The 24,652-nt window shown below is 43.2% G+C and overlaps 1 protein-coding gene across 1 annotated transcript; it reads left to right on the plus strand.

The window, feature by feature from the left end:
* The first annotated feature begins 15,595 nt into the window (after positions 1–15,595).
* On the plus strand, positions 15,596–20,713 carry LOC139652314 (SERTA domain-containing protein 2-like). The gene has a single exon (XM_071529337.1). The coding sequence runs from the start codon at positions 15,596–15,598 to the stop codon at positions 16,616–16,618; it is 1,023 nt and encodes a 340-aa protein (XP_071385438.1). The 3' UTR covers positions 16,619–20,713.
* Positions 20,714–24,652: the final 3,939 nt, after the last annotated feature.

Genomic DNA, 24,652 nt, shown 5'->3' on the forward strand with positions numbered 1-24,652 from the left:
TTAGTCTACAACTTAAAATACAACAGATTACAATGAAACAAAAATAAAAATGTATTTAACATTAAACATTTAATTAACATTAATTTAAACATTAAACATTAAACATTTAATTTAATGTAATTTAATTTAATTCTCTCCCAGCCAGTGACAAATGGTACAACAATGCACCTTGTTTCCTGACAGTGTGCTCCAGGCTGCTGCTCTGAACGTCACTCCGGGAGCTGCGTCAAGTTAGCCAGAGTGTGACACAACTGTACCGGAAGTTAGGGGATTCTGCCTTCAAAATATAAAACGTGTTATTTGTCATGTTTGGAAAAACTACTTATAGGAACACTGTATTTTCATGTACTGCAGATTCCTCTTTCCTTCAACATATTCTTTATTTTCACTTTCATACTGTGTAGCCGTACTGAAAACAAAACACTGCATCATAGGCTATTGCTTTAGTCCTGCTAACATTTATCAGAGGCGGCGCTGGAGCCGAAGAACCACAGCTTTACTGGCTAAGTAACGTTAGTTTAAAGCTGAATGAAAAAGTAATAATATTATGATGAAGCCTGGCGCTCTGCTACTTACTGAAAAAATACAATCTATCCATACTAAATCTATCCATTACTAGATTAGCTAGCTGACCTTCAAGTTCAAACTAGCCATACTAATCTATAGCTATCTAGGTAAGCTAGTTAGCTAGCTGCTGACCTTCAAGTTCAAACTAGCCATACTAACCTATAGCTATCTAGGTAAGCTAATTAGCTAGCTGCTGACCTTCCAATGTCATGAATGGCATTAATGAAAAGAAGTTATTGCCATTTTTATTTTGACCAGAGTTCCTCATTAAAGTTTGCCAGTTAGGCCTACTGGCTAACTTGTGCTCTGAAAACTGTTGTTCTTTGGCTCCACTCACTGAAGTTTAACTCAACCAATCAGATATTTTTAAGTCTCCAGTCTGCATATTTTCCACAATATGGGTTTTATCAGGGACTTTTAATTTTACCGGTTTTACTTTGAAAGCTGAGACGGGAAGTCGTGGTAGTCATCGTGTGTAGCTTGACGCGGCTCCTCGGTGACACATCTCCTCCTCCTCCACTCGCTCGCCATTGTGTGAAGCTGTGCGCCTTGCAGCGGGCAGCGGGCAGAGCGGAGCAGACAGCCGGACAGCCGCTTCATGCCCTGCCGCCGGCCGGCCGCGCTGCTTCTGGCCTCCCGTCGACACCCATGCCGCAGCGGACACCCCGGACGGGACTACATGTGGTGAGTGACGGATCCGACACCCGCCACACACAACTTATTTTTTTATCTCGCTGGGTCGCCCGGTTGAAACGGCTGGACGCAGCATGGAGCTTCTTCTAACTTGTTCCCGAGCGGAGCAGAAGGCTGTTCTGTGTTGTTTCAATGCAGCGCTGCTTCACACTGCAATGGTACAACTCGCTGCCTCCACACTTATTCCTCTGCATGTTTACCACACAGGAGCTTCTCCATTAGCAGAATGCATACGGTTTTTTTTATATAGAAATGTAGTGGGAATACCCCCCCACCTCCCCACCCCCCCACCCCCCGGTCTGCTGCGGAGGGTGTAGCCGGGCTCGGGTGCCTGGTGGCAGGTGGTGAGAGCAGCCATGATCCGCTGGTCTGGAGGTCTGGAGGAGCCAGCTGCTCTGACAGCCTCAGACCGGGGTCACCGGTTCACCCACAGGGGAAATTACACATGCTGCTGTCCGCTAACCTTCAAATGAGCAAAACATGGGGGAGAAAATATGTGAGATGAAAAATCACTAGAATATACCTTTAATTTTCCTGTAGTGTATTTGTGGTGCTCAGCTGTGGGTTTAGTGGCCTGTTTGTACTTAATGGTTTGTTTATCTCCTATGGTATAACTATAAAATTCCTATAATATTCCTACAGGGCCTTAAAGTGTGTCTTCAATACTTAATAGTAGGTTTATAGTGACCTTATTGTACTTTATGGTATTTTGATCTCCTATAGTATCAAATATAATATACCTTTAATATACCCAGCTTTTAATTTGTAAAGAATAGTTTACCTACCCTTTTAAGCCTGACATACATTTTTATTAAATCAAATTTGATTTATAAAGCACAAATGTAACCCAGACTGCTTCATAGTCTTGGTTAAAGGAAACAGTTAAAGGTTTTGAAAAAGACTGAGACAGTATAACCAACATCAGAAAGGGACACAAGAACAGAAAAAGTAACGTTTAAAAGTGTGAAAAGTATAAATATATATGTAAAAAAAAGTATGTTAAAATGATTCAAAGTGCACATTATAGTAAGCAGCAGCAAACTGGTGTCAGTTACATAAAGAAAGGCCTTGTAAGGAGAAGAAAAAGCAGCAGATTAATGCTTTGGTGAAAGAATGACCGCTTTCTGTTGATAGTGGTTGTTTGGCAGACGGTGATCAGCGGCCGGGGGGTCAAAGGTCACCCAGCTTCATATGCGGCAGGGTCTGACTGCTGTCAGGCCGACGTTTAAAGGGTTTCCTTGCCTCTCCGGGGGGAAGAATGTGGTTCGGCAGTTTAAAGTCGAGCAGGCGGAGCCAAAGCAACTTAGTTGACTGAGAACTGACGGACATTCATGTGGCTCCCAGTACAATTGGCACTTTGTGTGCATTATGTAAGACCAGGGACTGCTTTAACTTTTGGCTCGCACTGACTGGAGACATGATGGGAGCTGCAGTCACTTTGTTCACTTTGATAGAAATGTTACCAGGCGAGAATAAGATGTGGAAGGTCTGTCGCCTCCGTGTACCGCGGGATAAACCCAGACACACACACGGACTGGGCCGATGACTAGTACTGATTAGCTTTATTTTTAAGTTTATTTTACAGGTATTGAACCAGGTAGTTGGTTCTGTTTAGATCGTTCTGGTTGAGGAAGCAGCAGCGGCTCCACACAGCAGGCGAAAGCAGTGGAGCTGGCTGCCAAATATGGACACACTGCCTCATCTAGCTGTTTCAGGACAAACTGGCTTCACCTGAGCCAGTGACCGAGGTTCAGAGGGACTGTCCATAGTGCATCCTTAAAGGGAAGGTTCAGTGATTTTATAAGCCTCTCCGATTAATCACTAATCAAGCCTCTTAGAATGAGCCAAACGCTTTTACTTGTGTGTGAGCTTGTGTTTCTGTGAAATCGGCAGCCACCTCCTGTTAGCATTTCATTCATTCATTAGTTTATTTGACAGGGACAGTGCACATTAAAAAAAATATGCCAGAATTAGCCAAGAAGGCTAGTTTTCATCCGTAGTCCCTGGGCAGGTAGTATAAAGAACAAGCATTGGACATTAGACATTAGATAGACATACATTGGCTAATAGTAGGGCTGGGCGATATGGACCAAAAATCATATCTCTGTATTTTTAGGCTGAATGGCGATACACGATATATATCTCTGTATTTTCTACAAAGTGGGCTAAATGTTCAGTTGTAAGTCAAAGCCACATGTGAGATGTCACAAGCACTTTTATTAAAACAAGACTGTGATCAGAATAAAATGCAAAGACAGGGTTTCCTTCCCTGTTTTAGAACAGTCTGGTAAGTTCAGAAAATGACATCACTTTACTGTAATGCAGCCTTTAAAACCAGGAAAAGACACTTATGCCATATCACCATATTACGATATACAAAATCTAAGATGATATCTAGTCTCATATCACGATATCGATATATTTCCCAGCCCGAGCTAATAGAAGGAGGGAGTTACATAAAGTGTATAACAGTAGACAAGCAATAGATAAGATCAGTTCAACTAAAATAGTTCGTGTAAATAAAAAAAAATAGTATAAATTCATCAGTATCATCAGTAGTTAGTAAGAGCATTATCAGTAGCTAGTGGAAGTATCAGTGTCAAAATATATATATATATATATATATATATATATATATATGTATATGTGTATACACACAAGTCAAGTAAATAGAGATCTGAACATCAACACAAAATCAATATACAGTTAGCCTAATAAAGGAAAAAAATAAAATCAGTCCGAGTAGAATTAGTGACTGCATAGTTGATTACTGATTTGTTAGCAATGCTAGCACAAGTCAACGGGTATGAAGCCATAACTCTTAAAATCACTTGCAACCCATTCCATACACTTCCACAGCTGTAGTAATTATAACAATACATAACAGAACTGTCTCAAAACACTTGAATGGGATTTTGAAAGCAGTGGTTTCACATCCCATTGACTTGCACTAGCACGGCTAACAAATGCTAACAGGAGGCTGGTGCCGATTTCTCAGAGACAAAAACTCTGATGTCAAAATGTTTCAGCGATCCAAAACATCAACGATAATTATATAATAACCCACTGCTGAAGGCAACAAGTTCCCAGCTCTTCTCTGGGAGTTGTTGAAAGGCATTCTGGGAAATGTAGGAAATCACTCACTGCAGTAGTGTGTGGGTTCACAGAAAAAAGTAAATGACAACAATTCATCACTAAATAACTGCTGGAATGCTTTGAACTTCCCAGACCGATGATCCGAGGTGAAAGGGTGGAATTTTCTTTTAACTTTGCGAGATGCAGCAGCCTGATAAATAAAGACTTTTTTTAATATTTCCAGAAAGAGAGAGAGAGAGAGAGAGTGAGAGAGAGAGAGAGCTCCACCGAGAGTCTGCAGGTTTTCACTCCAACCAAACACCACAGCAGCTGACTTCACCGGTCAGCTCCTCCTGTCTGGCTTGAAGGTGAAATCTTCTTCTGTGGTGTTTGGTCGGGATGAAAACCTGAAGTCCGCTGCTGTGTTTCTTTCCCTGTGAACCATCCCTGAATCTGGTCTGGATGGATCTCAGGTGTTTTTCCTGTGCAGCGTTGCAGCAGCAGCAGGAGGATCCAGAGGCGCTCCGGCAAAATCTGCACTGCAGGAACTATAGATGCTCAAAAAAAAAAAAAAAGAAACCCCAGCTTGCTCTCCTCAGGATGACTAAACACCGAAGCCTGCTGAGCAAGAGAAGTCTTGTAAAGCCAGCTGCTTTCTGAAAATCCCCCTCAATATGACGGTAACACGCTGAGCTGTGTGTATCTGGACCGTCACCATGCGTGTCAAAACTCATTCATCACCACCAGCAGTGTGGGCTGGTGGTGAGACGTGAGAGAGACTGTCCCGTAACAGACGAGTCACAGGTTCGATCCCTGCTGCGGCCGAGACAAGACGAGAGTCCTTAAAGCTCCAGTTTGTTTTCTTTGGTCTGAACCAGAGTGGAAAAGCTGGCTTTGTTGTATTTTTGTATTCGGTTTGTTTAGCTTCACACTGACCAATTACAAGTGAACGAGGACTTGTAAACAAAAGTCACATGACTCACGAGTAGCTTGTTTATTGGACAGAGTTGTAACCTGTCATCCTGCAGGTTAGAGAGTCAAAACAAATCTGAGTCCAGTCTGTAAGTTTAGTTAAACATGATGGACTGGTCTGTGCTCTTTGCTGTAATTCAGAGAAGTCGGTGTGGATTCTTGTTACAGCAGTGATTCTCAACCTTTGTCAAAGACCACTAATTTAGTCCACATTAGGGCCATGGACCCCCATTTGATGAGATTTTGTCTCTTGGACCCAAATCTGAGAATATTTTTATTGTTTGATATGATTTTGTCCAGAATCCCATGACTATCTGTGTTGTATGTAGAGAGATAACAGAGAAACTATGATCAAAATACTCATTCTTCTACATTCTCTAATTGTGTTAACTTCTTGTAAATGAAATAATGGTGAAGTTTAACAATTCATCAATTTGCTGGGGACCCCCTGGAACCCCCTCAAGGACCCCTGGTGGTCCCCGGACCCCCCGTTGAGAACCACTGGAGTATAGTATATGGACTATTTCACGTGATTTTGAGTAACTGTTTCATTTCCCATTGACTTGCACTAAAATTGCTAAAAAGTTAACAGACCCCTGTTGGTCCCCGGACCCCAGGTTGAGAACCCCTGTGTTAGAGCGCTGAGACGTTTCCAGGTGTCTCGGTGCTGTTATTTGGTGCCACCAGAGTTTGGATGAACCGCTCCACACCTGGCTGCTTGGTGTGAACGCTCCTTCAGAGCCTTTGACCTTTCATCCTCAGTTTTAGCCTCTGACTCGGCAACAAGCGAGCTTCACTCTGTGGCTGTTGGGTCTGTTCTCGCTTCATTATTTGCTGATAGATGTGAATATTTAAAGAAAGATGTTTGCAAAGTCGGTTTGAGCAAAACCGCTCCAGACCTGCTTGGTGTGAACGCATCCTGTGTAGAAGACAGTGAGCCGGGTCCTGCTCGGTCTCTGTGAGTTTGTTTATTTGTTTATTTGTTAGGATCCCCATTAGCTTTGCCCCAAAGCACAGCTAGTCTTCCTGGGGTCCACATTTAAAAACATACATTAAACATTACAGTCAACACAAATGGCAAACATAAACATAAGACATATATTAGAAAAATAACATGAATATGTATGAGTAAAACTTACACTGATGACTCTCTCAAAGTTACCAGCAAAAACTACAAATCCGCATATGCATATTATCCTACAAATATGATGTTTCTCGGTGTTTCCTTATTTGCTTTTTAAACATCGATTTCTGTGTTAATTTAGTCAGTAACAGTGGTGAAGAATTCCATGTTTTCGTTGCTCTATATGCTGCTGTGTGTTTAAGGAAATTAGTGTTTGCCTTGGGAAGTGAAAACCGGCCTTCTGTTGCCTGTCTGGTGGCATACTGTATGTATATTAGGGCTGCAACTAACGATTATTTTCATTGTCGATTAATCTGTCGATTATTTTCTCGATTAATCGATTAGTTGTTCGGTCTATAAAATGTCAGAAAATGGTGAAAAATGTGGATCAGTGTTTCCCAAAGCCCAAGATGACGTCCTCAAATGTCTTGTTTTGTCCACAACCCAAAGATATTCAGTTTACTGTCATAGAGGAGGAAAGAAACCAGAAAATATTCACATTTAAGAAGCTGGAATCAGAGAATTTTGACTTATTTTTCTTAAAAAATTACTCAAACCGATTAATCGATTATGAAAATAGTTGGCGATTAATTTAATAGTTGACAACTAAGCGATTAATCGATTAATCGTTGCAGCTCTAATGTATATGACTCTGAATTGTGTTTTAATTGACTGCACTGATATGATGGAGGTTTTGATTGCAGAACTTTCCATGTTGAGAGTAGAAGTGCAGCGATAATCCAGACTCTCTCCCTCTGGATCCGAGCGTCAGCTAAACGGCCTAAACTATAAACCTTTTTTTTTTTGTTATCAACATTTTTTATTGTTTGATATGGTTAGCAACAACATACACAACAAATACACAACAATTAACCCCCACCCCCCACCCCCCACCCCTGGCGGCACCCCATCCACATTACAATTGGCCTTAGTAGATCAGAATATTTGCATAACAATAATCATATAGGGTCTGTGACCTAATGCGTGTGCACAGAAGATCTTTCACTTTGTCAGTAAAGGAAGCCCAGGCACTGATGGTTGATTGTTTGGCATTATGCATTCTTGCTACAGACATCTCCATATGTGCTATATCCAATAAAGACTGTAGCCAATGACTACGGGAGAGAGAATGAGGAGGCTCCTAAACTAGAAACTTTAGAAACTAGAAGGGCGCAGACCTCCGCCAAGGTTCGTGCTATTATTGCTTGTTCGTGAGTCGGATCCAAAATGTAATGGGTTCTTCCTCGACCCATGCTACACCCTTCCACCAAGTTTCATGAAAATCGGGCCAGTAGTTTTTCCGTAATCCTGCTAACAGACAAACAAACAAACAAACAAACAAATGGCACAGAAAACATAACCTGCTTGGCGGAGGTAACAAATTGGTGCGTTGTGGAAGATGCAGGAAGTTGAGGCAGGGGGAAGGCGCTTTCCTAAGGTCACATGGTCTAGATGGTCATGTGGTCCAGAGGTGGACACCGGGTCTGGGTCTGGACCCCGGAGCCGGAGCCCGGTGCAGCACAGCTCAGCGCTCGGGGCTGAGCAGAGCGGCCAGGCGGAGCTGCTGCTGCTGCTGAAACTCGACACCGGCTCTTGTTGTTTGCTCAATGGAAAGGTATGTGGCTTCAGAGTCCAGAGCCTATACACAGCTGCCTCTCTCTACACCCCCCACCCCCCTACACCCCCCCCCCCCCCCCACACACCCATATCCCCCATAAGCCCCGTCTTCACCTCCTCCCGACTCCTCCGACTCCCACATCTCTATCAGTATTTTTCATGTTTTTGTCAGAAATCCAGATTTTCTAAGACTATTTTTAGCATTTCTGCCTCAGTGGACAGTTGACAGTAGAAAGAAAGGAAAGATAGGAGGGGGGGGGGGGCAGCCGATCCCCCATGATGCTCTGCTCCCGTTCATTCGCCTTATTTCCTGCTTTTTTTTTTTTTCCCAACCACAACCCTGCTGCCGCCTCTCCTCCCTCCCCTCCTTTCTTTCTTTTTTCTTTCTTTCTTTCTTTCTTTGTCTCGCTTTTCTTCTGTCAGTCTGCTCTATTCTCTCTCTCTCTCTCTCTCTCTCTCTCTTTATCCCTCTATCTGTTCCTCCATCTCTCACCCGTCACCCCTTCACCCGGCCTGACATGTGTGAGAAGAATGGGTGAGCGCCGGTGGAGGAGGGAGGGAGGGGGGGAGGGAGGGATGATGAATAATGCTATAGGAAGGGTTCATGTGTGTGTGTGTGTGTGTGTGTGTGTGTGTGTGTGTGTGTTAATAACAGGCACTATCGGCATTTTCAGCACTTTCAGCCTGTTGGCCAAGTAATGGAGAGGTCACAGGTTCAACCCCCTCCTCCCCCCTCCCGACAGCTGCCTGTCCTGTCCAAGTGTCCTTGAGCACTCCCCCACACACATGCACACCCAACACACACACACACACCCAACACACACACACACACCCAACACACACACACACACACATCCCAAGTTGCCCTGGAGAAGCGTGGCGGCTAAATGGCTGTAAAGCGAAATAGATTCATTACTCGGCCTCCGTTTGCGTTTTCGTCGCTACAGCAGAACATATCGTCGACCGTATGCAGAACACACACACACACACACACACACACACACACATATATACCACACACACACACACACACACACACTCCGTCCCCCACGTGGAGCTGCATAACTCCTCCACGCTGCAGCAGAGCTGGCAGCCCGACAGCAGAAACAGTTTGTTCTCTCTCCACCCTCCCAACACACACACACACACACACACACACACACACACACACACACACCTACCTCTGTCCTTCATCTTCCTCCTCCCTTCCTCCTCCTTGTTCCCAGCTGACCGTCTTCGTCATGGTAACAGACCGGTGCAGAGCTTGCCCCACCAGTGCATGCGCTTTCTCTGTGTGTGTGTATGTGTGTGTGTGTGTGTGTGTGTGTGTGTGTGTGTGTGTGCCTCCCTGCATGCAGTGCAGCAGGAGTCAGGCTGACTCTACAGCATGCAGAGCCAAACACCACAGCAGCTGCTTCACACTCCGCCTCCTACTGAACCAGTTATTGATTATTTCATAAGCAAAGACTTTCCAGACAGACAGAAGAGATGTAAAATAACAAGAAGAAAAAAGAGAATAAAAAGGAACAGAATGAATAAATAGGTGATAGATGGATAGATGGGTAGGTAGGTAAACGAAGAGTAAATAAATTGCTAGATAAATGAGTAAATAAGAAAGTAAATAAATGAGTATATAAATAAGTACACATGATTGGGTAGATAAATGAGTAAATAAGTGAGTAAATAGGACAGTAGATAAAAAAGCTAAATGCAAAGAAGTTTGTGTGTCCCACCATGGAGGAGAGGAGACAAGGAGAGGGGAGAGGAGAGGAGGAGAGGAGAGAGGAGAGGAGACAAGGAGAGGGAGAAGAAGAGGTTATAAATTCTAGTATCAATGAATCCCTGCTCACAGCGACACTGTTATCCAGCAGACTGAGCCATAAAACAGACTCACACCAGTCAGTAAACACACTGTAACAGTCCACAGCTCAACTCTGTGCTTCATTCATTTTGGCAGTCGATCTTTCTGCTGGTAGAGTTTCACTGGCAGATACACACACACACACACACACACACACACACAGAGACACACACACACACACACACACACACACACCAGCCCACAGTCTGGACACCTGACTGAATGTTCTGTGTTCTTCATTCTCTTAAAGCCATTTTGATCTAAAGGCTTCTGCTTAAATGCTTGAAATTAGTTTCTTAGACAAATATAAATAGTGAAGTTGATTCTATGTATGAATTTCTTTCCAAAGCCTTTGCCTTTCCATCAAGGCAAAGGGCGGCTTTGCTAAATATAAGATAGTTTTGATTTGTTTAACACTTTTTCTGGCCGCTGCATAATTCCATTTGTGTTATTTCATAGTTTTGATGTCTTTACTGTTATTCTAAAATGTGGAAAATAGTAAAAATAAAGAAAAATGTGGTGTGTCCAGACTTGTGACTGGTAGTGTAGTTGGACATTAGGTTAAAACCAACAGTTTGAAGTCTCTCTCTCTCTCTCAGCAGCAGCAGTCTTGTTGTTTCTTCTTGCTCTCCTCCTGTAGATCAGCTGCTGGATTACAGCCAAGAAGCAACAAAGCTGCTTAACACCTTCAGCCAGTCCAGCCAGCTGCTGTGGTTTTTGGTTGGAGTCGAACCCTGTGGAGTCTGACGCTCTTATTTTGATGGGCTCCAGAGGAAATGGCCCCTTCCTCACGCTCTTATTTTGACGGGCTCCGGAGGAAACGGTCCCCTCCTCACGCTCTTATTTTGACGGGCTCCAGAGGAAACGGTCCCCTCCTCACGCTCTTATTTTGACGGGCTCCGGAGGAAACGGTCCCCTCCTCATGCTCTTATTTTGACGGGCTCGGGTTCAGTTCAGCTCAGCCCAGTTCAGTTCAGTCCAGCCCAGCCCAGCCCAGCCCAGCCCAGCCCAGCCCAGCCCAGTTCAGTTCAGTTCAGTTCAGTTCAGTTCAGTTCAGCCCAGCCCAGCCCAGCCCAGCCCAGCCCAGCCCACTTCAGTTCAGTTCAGTTCAGTTCAGTTCAGTTCAGGCCAGCCCAGCCCAGCCCAGCTCAGTTCACTTCAGTTCACTTCAGCCCAGCCCAGCCCAGCCCAGCCCAGCCCAGCCCAGTTCAGTTCAGTTCACTTCAGCCCAGCCCAGCCCAGCTCAGTTCACTTCAGTTCACTCCAGCCCAGTTCAGTTCAGTTCAGTTCAGCCCAGCCCAGCCCAGCCCAGCCCAGCCCAGCCCAGCCCAGCCCAGCCCAGCTCAGTTCAGTTCAGTTCAGTTCAGTTCAGTTCAGTTCAGTTCAGCTCAGCTCAGTTCAGTTCAGTTCAGTTCAGTTCAGTTCAGTTCAGTTCATTTGAGTTCAGTTCAGTTCAGCTCAGCTCAGTTCAGTTCAGTTCAGTTCAGTTCAGTTCAGTTCAGTTCAGTTCAGTTCAGTTCAGTTCAGTTCAGCCCAGCCCAGTCCAGTCCAGTCCAGTCCAGCTCCACTGTGTTCTGGCTCCCGGCTTTCCTTGTCATCAGAGCTGGTCCATCTGTTTTTCAGTTCAGCTGGTAGCTGCTTGGTTCTTCATCTTGGGATTTTCTAAATTGTCTCTGGAGAAAATGAGCGGGACGTTTACTCCTGGCCCCGGGGCTGCTGGGAAACTCCTGGACCCGGGGCTGCTGGGACAGAGGACAGACATGTTTCAGCTTTATTTTTTATTTTCACCCCTCAAGCCCTGAGCCTTCTCAACACAGCAGCAGTAAACAGAACAGATCAATAACACACAACCTGCACCTGTAGTGTTTTTGAGAAGTGTTTTCCAGACAGGGAAAGTCAGGGAATTTCATAAACTCTGTAGGGAAGTTGGGGATTTTACAGATGGGTCACTTGTTGTATTTTAAAATCCATTTTCCAAATTGTTTCACATTTTCATTTCGTCAGATGGTTTTCAGCCAGCTGGAGACTGCAAAACAACATCAACAAACCGTTCTCTTTAGCTGTGGAAAGTCAGAGAAAAGTCTTGTCATTTGACATCAGGATCCCCCTGTTCTCCTGACCTCTGACCTCTGACCTTCCTAATGAATTTGCATGGAATTATATATCGAAGTATCATGGTAATTTATGCATTATTGTTGCCATTGTCCTTCTTTTTCCAACATGTTTAATATGAAGCTGCTGCTGGTTTATCTCTGAAGCAACAACTGACCAAATAACAAATTTCCTGATGAAGGAAGTGTCAGGTGATATTAATACCAGGAAAACACATGACAGGGGATATAAACAAGAGATATGAACATTAGCTATCAACTGATATGAATATCAGCTACTGAAATGAAGCATAACATTTAAAAACAGGCTGCTGACAAATATTAAATGTATAAATCATGCTGTATAGGACATACAGCGAGATTTATACAGATCAGAGTTTAATTAGTAAGTAAAACTTTATTTCTGTGGCACTTTTCAGAACGTTAAAAACAAGCAGAAATTAAAAACAGACAAGGCAAGAGAAGAGAGAAAAGAGCAGAGAACATAAAGTGCGGGCAAGCAGTGCAGTCAGTTGAAACATGATTATAAAATTGTAAAATTAATAAAATGGCAATTTAAATAAATGGGGTTTTAATAAGTGATTTAAAATGGGAAACTGAATCTACCGATCTAACACGCAGCATGTTTGAGCTAGTGCCGAAACCATTAGTCGATCGACAGAAAATTAATTGATTATAATTCTGATAATTTATGAATCGTTATAGTCATTTATCAAGTAAAAATACCAAACATTTGCTGGTTCCGGCTTCACAGATTTGCTGCATTTCATCTCATTATGAAATGAGTACTTTGGGCTTTGGCTGCTGGTCAGACTGAGGAAGAAATCTGAAGAATCACTTTGGGCATTTGTCATTATTTTTGGCATTTTAAAGACTAAATTATTAATTGAATAATTTAAAAATAATCAATAGATTAATTGATAATGAAAATAATTAGTTAGTTGCAGCTCGACTTGGAGCCAAGACTCAAGAGGCTCGGTCACCTCTAGATTTTAGTTGAGATCAGCAGAAACAAAAACCACCAGACGGTCTGGACCACCTGACTGAATGTTCTGTGTTCTTCATTCTCTTAAAGCCATTTTGATCTAAAGGCTTCTGCTTAAATGCTTGAAATTAGTTTCTTAGACAAATATAAATAGTGAAGTTGATCCAATGTATGAATTTCTTTCCAAAGCCTTTGCCTTTCCATCAAGGCAAAGGGCGGCTACTTTAAAGAATCTAAAATATAAGATAGTTTTGATTTGTTTAACACTTTTTTGGACGCTGCATAATTCCATTTGTGTTATTTCATAGTTTTGAGTCTTTACTGTTATTCTAAAATGTGGAAAATAGTAAAAAATAAAGAAAAATGTGGTGTGTCCAAACTGTTGGCTGGTAGTGTAGAGCATGGGGACGTTTTATGAGTGCTGGCCTGACACCCCAGGGTGGGGGTGTGTGTGTGTGTGTGTGTGGGTGGGGGGGGGGGGCAGATGGAGGGCAAGTTAGGCTGTTTGAAAGGGGAGGGGGGGGGGGTTGGTAGTTAGGACGGAAGTGGTGTGTTTCCTGTGTTGTGTTGTTCTGAGGGAGTCAGGAGGGAGGCGGCCTCACACCCAGTCAGCTGACTCCACCTCACATGGGAGCGGGTCAGCTGACCGTTAACCCACACACACACACACACACACACACACTTACACACACACTCACACACACACCAAGGGCAGCACGCTCCCTCCTCAACTCTCATTTCTCATCAGTGTTTGTGAGGAAGCCACTCGGCCTCCAGGAAACCCGAGTGTCTCTGTCTGGTCTCTGGTGCGGCGAGTCTCCTGACGAGTCGTCGGTCCGGTGATGAAGGGAAATGGAAACGTGTGAAACAGAGAAACGAGGTTCACTCTCATTTCAACACGTGTGTGAATCCAGGAAAACGTGACTCTCTGTCAGCAACACGCTCCACATTCACACAGCTTCACTCCTTCACTCTGGAGGTCTGGTCAGATCTGATCTTCTCTGCAGCAGTCGGGGGTCACACGTCTTGCTCAGAGGTGTTTTTACAGCAGCTGTTCCCCTCACAGATTCCCCCTGTCGACCAGGGATTCAAACCAGCGACCTTCCCGTCACTCGCCTGCCTCTCTGACTGTCTGCCGACCTCAAACCTGCTCTGTGATGTTTCTGTCTGAGTCGGTTTCTTCTTGAAGGTTTCGCTCTCATTGATGTTTCAGTTTGACTCTTAGAAGTTTCCCCATCAAGATTTTTTCCGTAACTCACTCACACACGTAGTTTTCCTGACGGGGCTTTTTTCAACTCCTGGTATCCTGTTGTTCACTTTCTTATCTGTAATGTTTATCTGTGTGTTACATAGTGAAATTGAAACACGCGTAGTTGGTACAGTTGGTGAGTTGCATGAGGTTCATGCAACTTTACTGTTACATGAAGCTTTTCAAATGCAATCAAATCTACACGCAACAACACGCTCTACTATAGTTTAAACGGTTGAAAGTTTTACTTTGTGTTGACATCAGGTTAAAGAGTTAGTAATCCAGCACATTAAAGCATTTTGATTGGCTGTTGCATGAACTTAACATCAGGGTATCCAATTCCGGACAGCAAATGACCACAAAATCACAATCATAAACCAATATATTTCATCCTGTACTGTTTTCGCTGAAGTTTCTCATAAATTAACAATCCTCCATCTGTCTTTTTTAAAGTTTAATATCACTTTTACCTTTAACTTTCTTCCAGTCCCTGCAAATGGATGATAGCGCACCTATTTTTGAGATTCAAAATTCGTATCCAATTCCGGACACTTACTTTCGTCCGTGTCGGTGTATTCATATACTCGATATTAACCCTTTATTAACCCTTCCTGTACCTTCATAATGTTACAGATACTTGTAAGAAGTGCAGGCTCTGTACTCAAAGCTCTTATTTTTCCATTTATCAGCCGATACAGATTCTCTACATGAAGTAACTGTCGCCCCAAAGTGGGATTTAAGGCTTCCCGCTTCTTGTTCGTGACTAAGTTCGTAACTTAGTGTTTTATATGCTTAAATGTGTATAGATATTTATGAAATTTGATACCTAGCTTCTGAAATGTGTATGAATTTACGTCACTTAGCTTTCGGTTGGGAACTCTGTATAAAAATGCCGGTAAACACCGGAAATTACGCGAGTGACCGAGTGTCCGGAATTGAATACAATTCCATTAGTTGTCAAAAGTTCAAACAGTGGACAGTTGTAGCCTACTGGGATGGGACTGGGGGTAGGACTGGGTGGTGGGGTGGATTGGGAGGGTGAGTAGGAGAGACCAGGGGGTTGGGAAAGGGGAGGGCGGGTTTATATTTTGTATATTATATGATGATCTTGTATTATGTATACCAGAACCTTTTGAAAGTTCAATTCAGATATGTTTAAAAAAAAAAAAAAAGTTCAAACAGTTTCAACTTGATGCAACCAGGTTGGACGCAACTTTTCAGTGAAACTCAGTTGCAGACAGCAGAGTTGCACCATGGATCAAAGTGTCTCTGCTCTCCTGTTAAAGCTTCATTCTCTCCAGGTGTCGTCTCCCTGACCTTCCCCTGTCTCTGTTTCAGATACATGTTGGGTAACGGGGTGAAGCGGAAACTGGACGAGGACGAGGATGGTCTGGAGGAGGACAGGGGGCTTCTGGGAGTCGGGGGGGCGGGGCAGGCGTCCTACACCCTGCAGCGGCAGACGGTCCTCAACATGTCTCTGATGAAGCTGTACGGCCCGCGGACCGGCGCCGACCTCGGCCTGCAGCGCCGCGTCCTCATCAACAACGTGGTCCGCCGCATCCACGACGACTTCAGGCAGGAAGGAGCGGTCGGCGCGCTCTTCTTCTCCGTACCGTCCGCCGCGCCCGCCGCCGCCGCCGCCGCCGCCGCCCGGGAGGACCAGAGCCACCGGCAGCCTCCCCCGCCTCCTCCGTCCTTCGGCGTCCTCTCGGCGCTGGACTCCTGCCTGACTCCCGCCTCGCTGCTGGAGGAGGACCTGCCGCTGTTCTTCACCCTGCCGCCCTCCTCCTCCTCCTCCTCCTCCCCGCACCACCACCTGACCCACCTGACCCACTCCCCCAGGCCGCCGCCCTCGCCCTCGCCGTCGCCCAAAGACAGCTTCTCCTCGGCCCTGGAGGAGATCGAGGAGCTGTGTCCCTCCTCCTCCTCCGCCTCTTCTTCGTCCTCCGGTCCGCCTTCATCGCCTCCTCCGGCGGCGCGGGTTCTGTTTGCAGACGTGGTCATGAAGGAGGAGGGGCGGGGCTCGCAGGAGGAGGAGATCCGGTTGGAGAAACTTCCGGCTCCTCCTCCTCCTCCTCCCTGCGTCACAGACTCGTCCTCGTCCTCGCCGGGCGGCTTCCTGACTGACTTTGCGCTGGACGACGTCCTCTTCACGGACATCGACACCTCCATGTACGACTTCGGCCCCTGCCCTCCGCCCCCCGGAGCGCCGCCGTCCAAGATGGCCCCCGTGGTGATGGCGGACGAGCTGGTCAGGTCCATGTCGGGCTACGGCGGGGCGGGGGCGGGGAGCGCCCAGAACCAGCCTTTCAAAATGGACCTGGCTGAGCTGGACCACATCATGGAGGTGCTGGTGGGCAGCTGAGGGACGGGAGACTTTTCTAGATCTGTTGTTTTGTACAGTTTAAGGTAATAATGGACTTTACAGCGGCCTTACTGCAGGTGGTAAAGGTGCTAGGTGTGGCGTTTTAACATCAATAAATCATCAACACATTCAATTTGAGACGTTAGTATAATTACCGTAAACAAACCAGACCATCAGTGTCAGCCTCTATCAGCCTCTACTCTGCATCCTCCATTGTTTCTCCACCTGGTGGATCTGGAGGGAAATCTGCTGGATCGCTTTACGGCACAACAACAGGAAGAGGTTCTGTTCTTCCAGAGCAAACGGAGGAAGCAACGGGGCTGATGGGAAATGTAGTCTTAATGTGGAGAAACACTAGAACTAACAATACTGCTGGAGTGAGACAGAGGAGAACAGTCGTCTCCACCATGCTTTCATTGGTTTACGGTAATTATACCAAGGGAGCACAATTAATTTGACGATGATATATTGATGTTTAAAAAATAACACGCAGCACCTTTAACCACGGTGTAAACTTATGGAAAAGTACTGGAAGCACACAATAATACTGTGCTAGCTTTTAATAAAATCTACCTTATAATTAATGTTCTTACAAAGGTGTAAAAACACAGTGGAAGTACAAACGTAACTTTATTTTGTTGGTACAGCCTTGTATGTAGATTATGTATTAGGTAGATTCATTGCATAAAGTATTATTATGCTTCAGTACTTTTCCACAGGTTAACACACAGGTTGATAAAGCCTCTGTAAGGACCCAGCCAGTTTTCTACCGCTGTCCGAGAATTGTAAGAAACGTAACGCATCACCAGAGACTTTTCTACTGTCTGCATGTTTTTCCAAATGAGAGAAAATCTCAAATGCATTTAAAAAAAAAAAAAAGACAATTCAGTGCCTTTTTCCACCTGTCAAACGTCACGTTCTGCTCATCAGCCAGCAATATGAACATTATGGGTTTCATTCCAAAATACTATTTACCATTTTGATCATTACCTGAAGTTCATCATTCAGGATCTTGAAAACCTCGAGGATCCAGTCTGCAGAAGGGTTTTCATTTTGTCAGCAAAGAACTTAACTATCTTTTAAAAAGTTAAGATGTGTGCTGTCAGTGTCACTCTGGTGGATATTGCATTTTGAAATGAAACTCTTCAAATCTTCCATTGTTTCAAGGAATAACATTTCTTCTTTCAAACACGGTTACTTTTGCATTTCCTCAGTGAGAAGTCAGGGCAACACGAGTCACAGCAAGTCAAACTTTTCGCTTGTTATTGATTCAATATGAATCCAGCATCATGTTGCTGTGTAGCACTTTGCATCTGAACACATCGACTTTGTTACTGAACACTGTAGTTGGTACAGTTTCTCTGTCGTCGGGTAAAAATCAGATTGTTGTTTTACAAACGTTTGTCTGAGGCAGAAATAATCTGATTGGTTGAGTTAAACCTCAGTGGGCGGAGCCAAAGAACCACAGTTTTTCAGAACGCAAGTTAGCTAACTGGCTAACTAGCAAAGAAGGCACTCTGGTGAAAATAAAAATATAAATGCCAATGACTTTTTCCATTCACACTGTTGGAAGCTCAGCAGCTAGCTAACTAGCTTAAAGAGTAACTAAACTCCAAACCCAAATCTTTGGTGAAGCCTGACGCCTAATGGTGAAAAGTAGGGTACTGCACTGCTCATCTGTTATTGGCTGGTCTTTGTGCCAGGTGATGTCACCACCTGTTGTACCCTACTTTTCACCATTAGGTGTCAGGCTTCACTAAAGATTTGGGTGGGGTTTAGTTACTCTTTAACTAGATAGGTATAGGCCAGTATGGCTAGTTTGAACTTGAAGGTCAGCTAGCTAACTAGCTAACCTAGGTAACTTAGTATGGTAGATTGTATTTTTTCAGTTAGCAGCAGAGCGCTAGGCTTCATAATATTAACTTCCTCCTCTCTTACCTCTTGTCTTTTTCACTGAGCTTCAGTTTAATGTTATAGACAGAAAATTTGTGGTTCTTTGGCTCCGCCCCCTGAGGTTTATCTCAACCAATCAGATTATTTCTGCCTCTGAAAAATGTTTGTAGATCTAAAACTACATCCTGCCAGGTGAAAACCACACATCTAGAAAAAGTCTGTTGTTCAGGAACGAATGAACAATGCTTACGGTATTTTCAACTGGGCATGTAACTGATGAAGTGAACCTTCACTTTGAGTCAGAAGTGTTTTCACCTGACAGCAGGGAGTTTCCCTCTTGCTGTTCCTTCACTCTCACCAGACACCCTCTGTCTGTCTGTCTGTCTGTTTCTGACAAACTTATTTATTATCTCTCAGCTCTAGTGTACAAAATATTTATTGTGACTCTGACACTAATATTTTGTTTGTACAGAACATCAGATGTATTCTGTTGCAGGGCAGAACTGCCAGGACTGACCTTTAGGTTGTTGTTGTTGTTGTTGTTGTTGTGCGAACGCAGAATGTTGAAGGATCGTTTTCCTCCGTCTTCAAAACTCAAAGTCAAACCTCATCAGACAACAAACAAGCTTTGGGAAACTTTTAGGAAAATGTCGACTTTTGCAGAATGGCAACTCAAAAGTCATTTTTGGTGGAAGTCTCCTTTATGAAATGTTCGTCATTTAATAAATGATTGGATTTTATACTGTGTAATATATTTTAGCATTTCAGCAATGCAAACGCCCTCAATTCAACCTATGCCACAGCCTGTGTGTGTGTGTGTGTGTGTGTGTGTGTGTGTGAGAGAGAGAGAGAGAGAGAGAGAGAGAGAGAGAGAGTGGATAAACACTACGAGGTTTTGATGATTCTTGAACTAACTCATCAAATGGACTCAGTTTTTCAAAACCATCATTCTGATCCAGATCCACTTTAAATGAACCTCTGTCACTCCACCTGCTGGACAGATGATGATCCAGCAGCTTGTTGGACAAAAAGACACGAGGGAACAGGATGGAGAAGAGTAAAAGACAGTTTGTGTGTTACTTTTATTCAATTATCTGCACAAGTTTACTATGCATAAGAACTAAAAGACAAAATTCTCATTGGAGGCAAAAATAATTCAGAACCAAACTTCTAATTTCTGTGCAAACTGTTTTCTTTCATTAATTCAATGATCTTTAAAACTAAAAGTTCAGCAGAGCAGGTCAGCAGCTGGTATGAGACTTTGTTCATTTAATAAAATGTAAACATTAAATCATATTGTTAATCTATATTAATGATGTTCAGACTTCAGTGTCTTGGTTCTATATGAAGCTTCTTCTGTCTCTGAATCCTTCAGTGGATCAAGATCATCCTGAAAGCTGCTGATCTGACTTTGAGTTCTGAAAAACACACAAACATTTCAGCTTCATTAAAGTAATAATCCTCAACGTTTTTTAAATATCCATCCTGCTCCTCTCTCTGCTCTGACTCAACAGTGATCCAACAGTGATTTTGTGTTTCTAGTTTGTTTGGAATAAACAGAAGAAGAAGAACTGGGTAGTTAGCATGAGCAGCGATAGCCAAAATAAAGTCAGGATTGGATTAGCCAACCAGAATGATCAGAATCTCATTTATCAGTTTCGGAAAACCCAATTTTCAGATTTAATCCAATCTGATTACTGAAATCCTATCAGAAGAGTTTTGAAAAACTGAGTCCAGGATGTTGGTCCAGACCGAGGCTCTCTGACACGGAGCCAAGTTTCCACTCTGTTAAATTTATTATCTTCATGGAGTAAAAATACAAATCGAGAAGCTTTTTATACTTAATCTGGGTGAACTCTGGGTGATTGTTTGAATGGAGAAAGCAGAGCGGCCATTTCTGATTAAACCAAATGTTCATCTTCTTTGTTTGTGGTTCATAGCGTCATTGTAGCTGCGGGGGGGTTGTTGTTGTTCTTGTTGTTGTCGTTTTTTGCAGCGGACATCAGTGTGTCCTCGGTCCTCAGTCAGCTGGACTCATCTGTCCTGAACTGAGCTTCATGCCCGACCTTCAATCTGTGCCTTGTCCTATGCAATATATTACATTTTTCATTTTTTCTGAAAGTATATTTGAATGTCTGAAATGAGGATTCTGCTCTGATGGGGTTACACTTTAGTAAGTTTATTTTCTACAATAAATGGAAATGGTCACATCTTTGTCCTCTGTCTCATTTCTTTCTTTTATTCTTTCTCTGTGGAGAAAGAAGTCGCACATCTGGGAAGTGAAGCTGAACGACTTGAAGACAGGTGGTGTGACCAAGTCAAGTCACTTGAGTCCCAAGTCAGTCTCAAGTCTTGAGGCACAAGTCCCAAGTCTAAATGTAGATTTCCAAGTCCAGTCCATGTCATTAATGTCAAGTCTCAAGTCTAAATGTAGAACAGCAAGTCAAGTCAGAACAAATCAAGAGTCCAGTATCAATTTAATATTGTAAAGAAAACTAAGTATCTCGGACTTTTCAATACAATATGGTTTTAATAGGATAAAAACTTGGTAAGAGCATCATGAGTTTGATTTCTATAATCAGTTTCAACTTCAATAAATTCAATCATTCCATACAAATTCAGAAAACAGAATTTAAATTCAGTCGTCTGCTGGAACAAATCTCATCACTTTCAATCTAAGTCATTTACACAAACACAAGATCTCAAGTCAAGACTTTAGAAACCTTTTCAAGTCATCAGAGTACAAGTCAGAGTCAAGTCCCAAGTCACCAGAACCCAAGTCAAGTCTCAAGTCTTCTCTTCATGCTTCAAGTCTCAAGCAATTAAAACTGTGACTCGAGTCCAAGTCATGTGACCTCCACCTCTTCTTCAATTTCCCTGTTTGGACCCAGGAGGCTTGTAATAAATATTTTCATGAGTCTCGTGGACAGGCTGTGAGCTTGTGAAAATAATTTCTTGAACATGCTGTGAAGAATAGTTGATAGAGAGGGCAAAATTTAAGTAACTTTTTCATAGTGACATCTCTTTTCCTCAGATTTCAGTTGACAGCCAAGAGGCCTTGAAGTGGAAACTAAGTCCTGGACATTTATTGTAACGCTTCCACCCTCTCTGTCCCGCGGGCGGGTCGATCATTTCAAACGCGTGTTTTGTGGTCGAGCTTTGTTCAAATCCACAGAACTTTATTTTAAATTCTAGTCAAGATCCTAAAGTTTCCAAACACCAAACATGTCAGGCTGAGCTACGGGGAAATGTAGATAAAATGAAGCACAAACATCTAGATTTTTTCCATTTGATGTAATGGAGCAGCGTCTTGGTTTGAATATTTCTCTCAGTATCAGCAGCTGGAGCTTCAGTGAAGTGTTGGAACAGCAGAGACACAATATGGATGAGACATTGAAGTATTGTATGGAAAAAAATGTTTTTTCTGTCTTTGAAGCTGCCTAAGGGGAAATTTAAAAGGGAAACTCAAGGTGTAAGGGCTTAGAGGAAACATTCACCCTTAGACATTTACGTCCGAAGAGTGTGAAGTTTATTGATGTTACTTGATTTCTGGGTAATGAAGTACTTCAAACTTTAACAGTTATCTCTCGCTGCCACTTGGGGGCGCCAGAGTGCGAAGTTGCCCAGTGCGGCGCTAAAGGAAACTTTGTGAATCTACAGAACTCCGCATAAGAAGGAGGCAGAACACAGCTTTTCTCTTAAATTATTTTAATTTCTTGTGTACACTAAAAGTAAAATTTACACACTTATAGTCTCAAAAGAACCCGGGCATGCACGTTAACCTTTTGACAGGCTCTTCAAGTGATTCAGTTTTTTTCCATAGGAATTTTCCCGTACATTTTACAGTCCATAGTTTAACTGTACACAGTCTAAAGCCACAGTGAACTATGATTACATCCATTTCATCTTTACAATGTGCAAAATCCTCCTGGGAGACGGGGCTGACAGTAGTTTAACCAAAAAAAAACAAAAACAAAAAAAACAAAATCGCAAAACATAAAAGTCAGAGAATGAGGCGGAACAGAAAGCACTTCATATCAGGAACAGTGTACGAAACCCTCACCCTGGAAGCAGAAATATTGGTCCCTTAATTCCCTTGTAATGTGAGTCGACCTTCAGAGTTTCAGTGGTTTTACCCAAGATGTCCCACCCCACCCCCACCCCACCCTCCACCCCACCCTCCACACATCCACCCATCCACAAGAAGAACAGTGAGGGAAAAAAAAACAAGAACTAGATATTGAACACAAACAAGGCAGGAAACTTTGTTTTTAAATCTGTGAATTCCCCAAAACATTTTCAAACACATTTTCACCATTTCACCAACCAGCCAGACATGTTTAGAACAGAACTTGGTATATGACGGTTAGTTAGCTGGAGAGAAAACTGACAGACCGATCACACACTGATCTACACTCACTGGCCAAAATAACTGGAACAGCAGTTTCCAGAAAACATAAAGAGCTGTCACATGTTTGTTCAGCAAAACCTGCAGCCTGTTCTTCATGGGATTATATTTGCTGTTTTGTGACTTTCAATTCAGGTGCAACTTTTAGATTGTGGCTTGTTTTTTGGATAAGCATGACAATTAATCATAATTGACTGGTAATCATATTGTTAAATAATAATTTGTGAATCAAATGTTGCCATCATGTCAGTAGTACCTGAGTACAATCTTCAACTGAAACAGAAAGTCTTTGAGTTGTTCCTCTGCTCAGTATGGATTCTCCTGCAACTAAACAACAAAGATGATCATATTTGGGCAATAATCCAATCAGTCACAAACATGTCATGCTCAATTTCAATCATCTTTTTTTTTTTTGTTCAGTTTTCCACTTCTCACTCACTGGAATCCATATGGAGCAGAGGTCCACTGACAACCTCACTCATAAATTATTATTATGACTATGATTAATTGTCATGCTCATCACAAAAAACAAGCCATAATCTAAAAGTGTCACGTGAAGTGAAAGTCACAAAACAGCGGAGATATGAGATGAAGAAGAAGAACAGGCTGCAGGTTTCACCCAACAAGTATGTGACAGCTCTTTATGTTTTATGGAAATCAGCTGCTCCAGGTATTTTGGCCAGTCGGTGCACAGCAGCGTTCGCTTGGTGTTTCTCAGTTTCTCAACCTGAAGACGAAACACGGCCATCGTTCATTCTAATGAGATGGATGGACTGCAGGGATGAGGGAGGAGATATATTTCTAGATTTTAAAAAAAAAACAGAAGAAGAAGAAAACGCTACAGTTAAATTACAAGATGAACAAACATACAGCAAGGACAGCGCTTTGTAGCCGAGGGTTAAAAAAAAAAAAAAAAATCAAAGGTTCGGGATAAAATCTACGCTCTACTGTGGATCGAGGGAAACCAGTAAAAACTAAGGCCATGAACACAACAGGGAAACATTCAGCTGGATTTTGCAGGCAGTGTGGTTTCAAGTCGATATATATATATATATATATATATTATATTATATATGCATATAAATGTATTTATTTATACGCGTCATATATTCCACTTGACTTTGATTCGCTCAGAGAACGTCGGCTTCCTTCACAGACAGACAGACTCAGTCCCACACAGCCAGAGAATCTTCCTACAAAACTAACCAGAATTTAAAAAAACAAAAACAACAAACAGCGGGAAAATGAAGTTTTTGTCCCTGATTATATACATGATTCTTCTAAATATGAACAGCACTCCTCTGCTAAACCTTCTTCTATAAATTAACAGCTCTATAAATTATCTGAAGTTATTCCACTACATGTGCAGGTCGCTGGCTGAGCATCCCCCCCCACCCCCACCCCCTCCATTTCTGATCCATTTCCCATGGTGGATAAATGCTTCGCTTAATTAAAAAAACATTTAAAATTGAAAAAACAAAAGCGCAAATAAAAAAAATTATGAAGAGGGGGCGGGGCAGGGGGGGGAAAAACCTAAAGCCACAACATGGAAGCGAGAAAAAAGACAATAGTTTGATCAAGTGAGAGGACAGAGAGAGAGAGAGAGAGAGAGAGAGAGAGAGAGGAGGAGGTGGTGGGCGGGGCCAGGGGAGGCAGGGGGCGGAGTCAGGGGAACCAGGGGAAAAGGGTCAGGGTGGAGGTGGGTCGGAGGAGGAGGACAAGGGGCGGGGCCA

This window comes from Centroberyx affinis, unplaced genomic scaffold, assembly GCF_046629955.1.
Source record: "Centroberyx affinis isolate AG114_WGS23_722 - 3 ecotype Tasmania unplaced genomic scaffold, CSIRO-AGI_Caff_v1 ptg001779l_1, whole genome shotgun sequence".
Classification (NCBI taxonomy): domain Eukaryota; kingdom Metazoa; phylum Chordata; class Actinopteri; order Beryciformes; family Berycidae; genus Centroberyx; species Centroberyx affinis.

What these genes read in the sequence shown, in the direction of transcription:
- LOC139652314 (XM_071529337.1), top strand. Translation starts at nt 15,596, where the DNA reads ATGTTGGGTAACGGGGTGAAGCGGAAACTGGACGAGGACGAGGATGGT.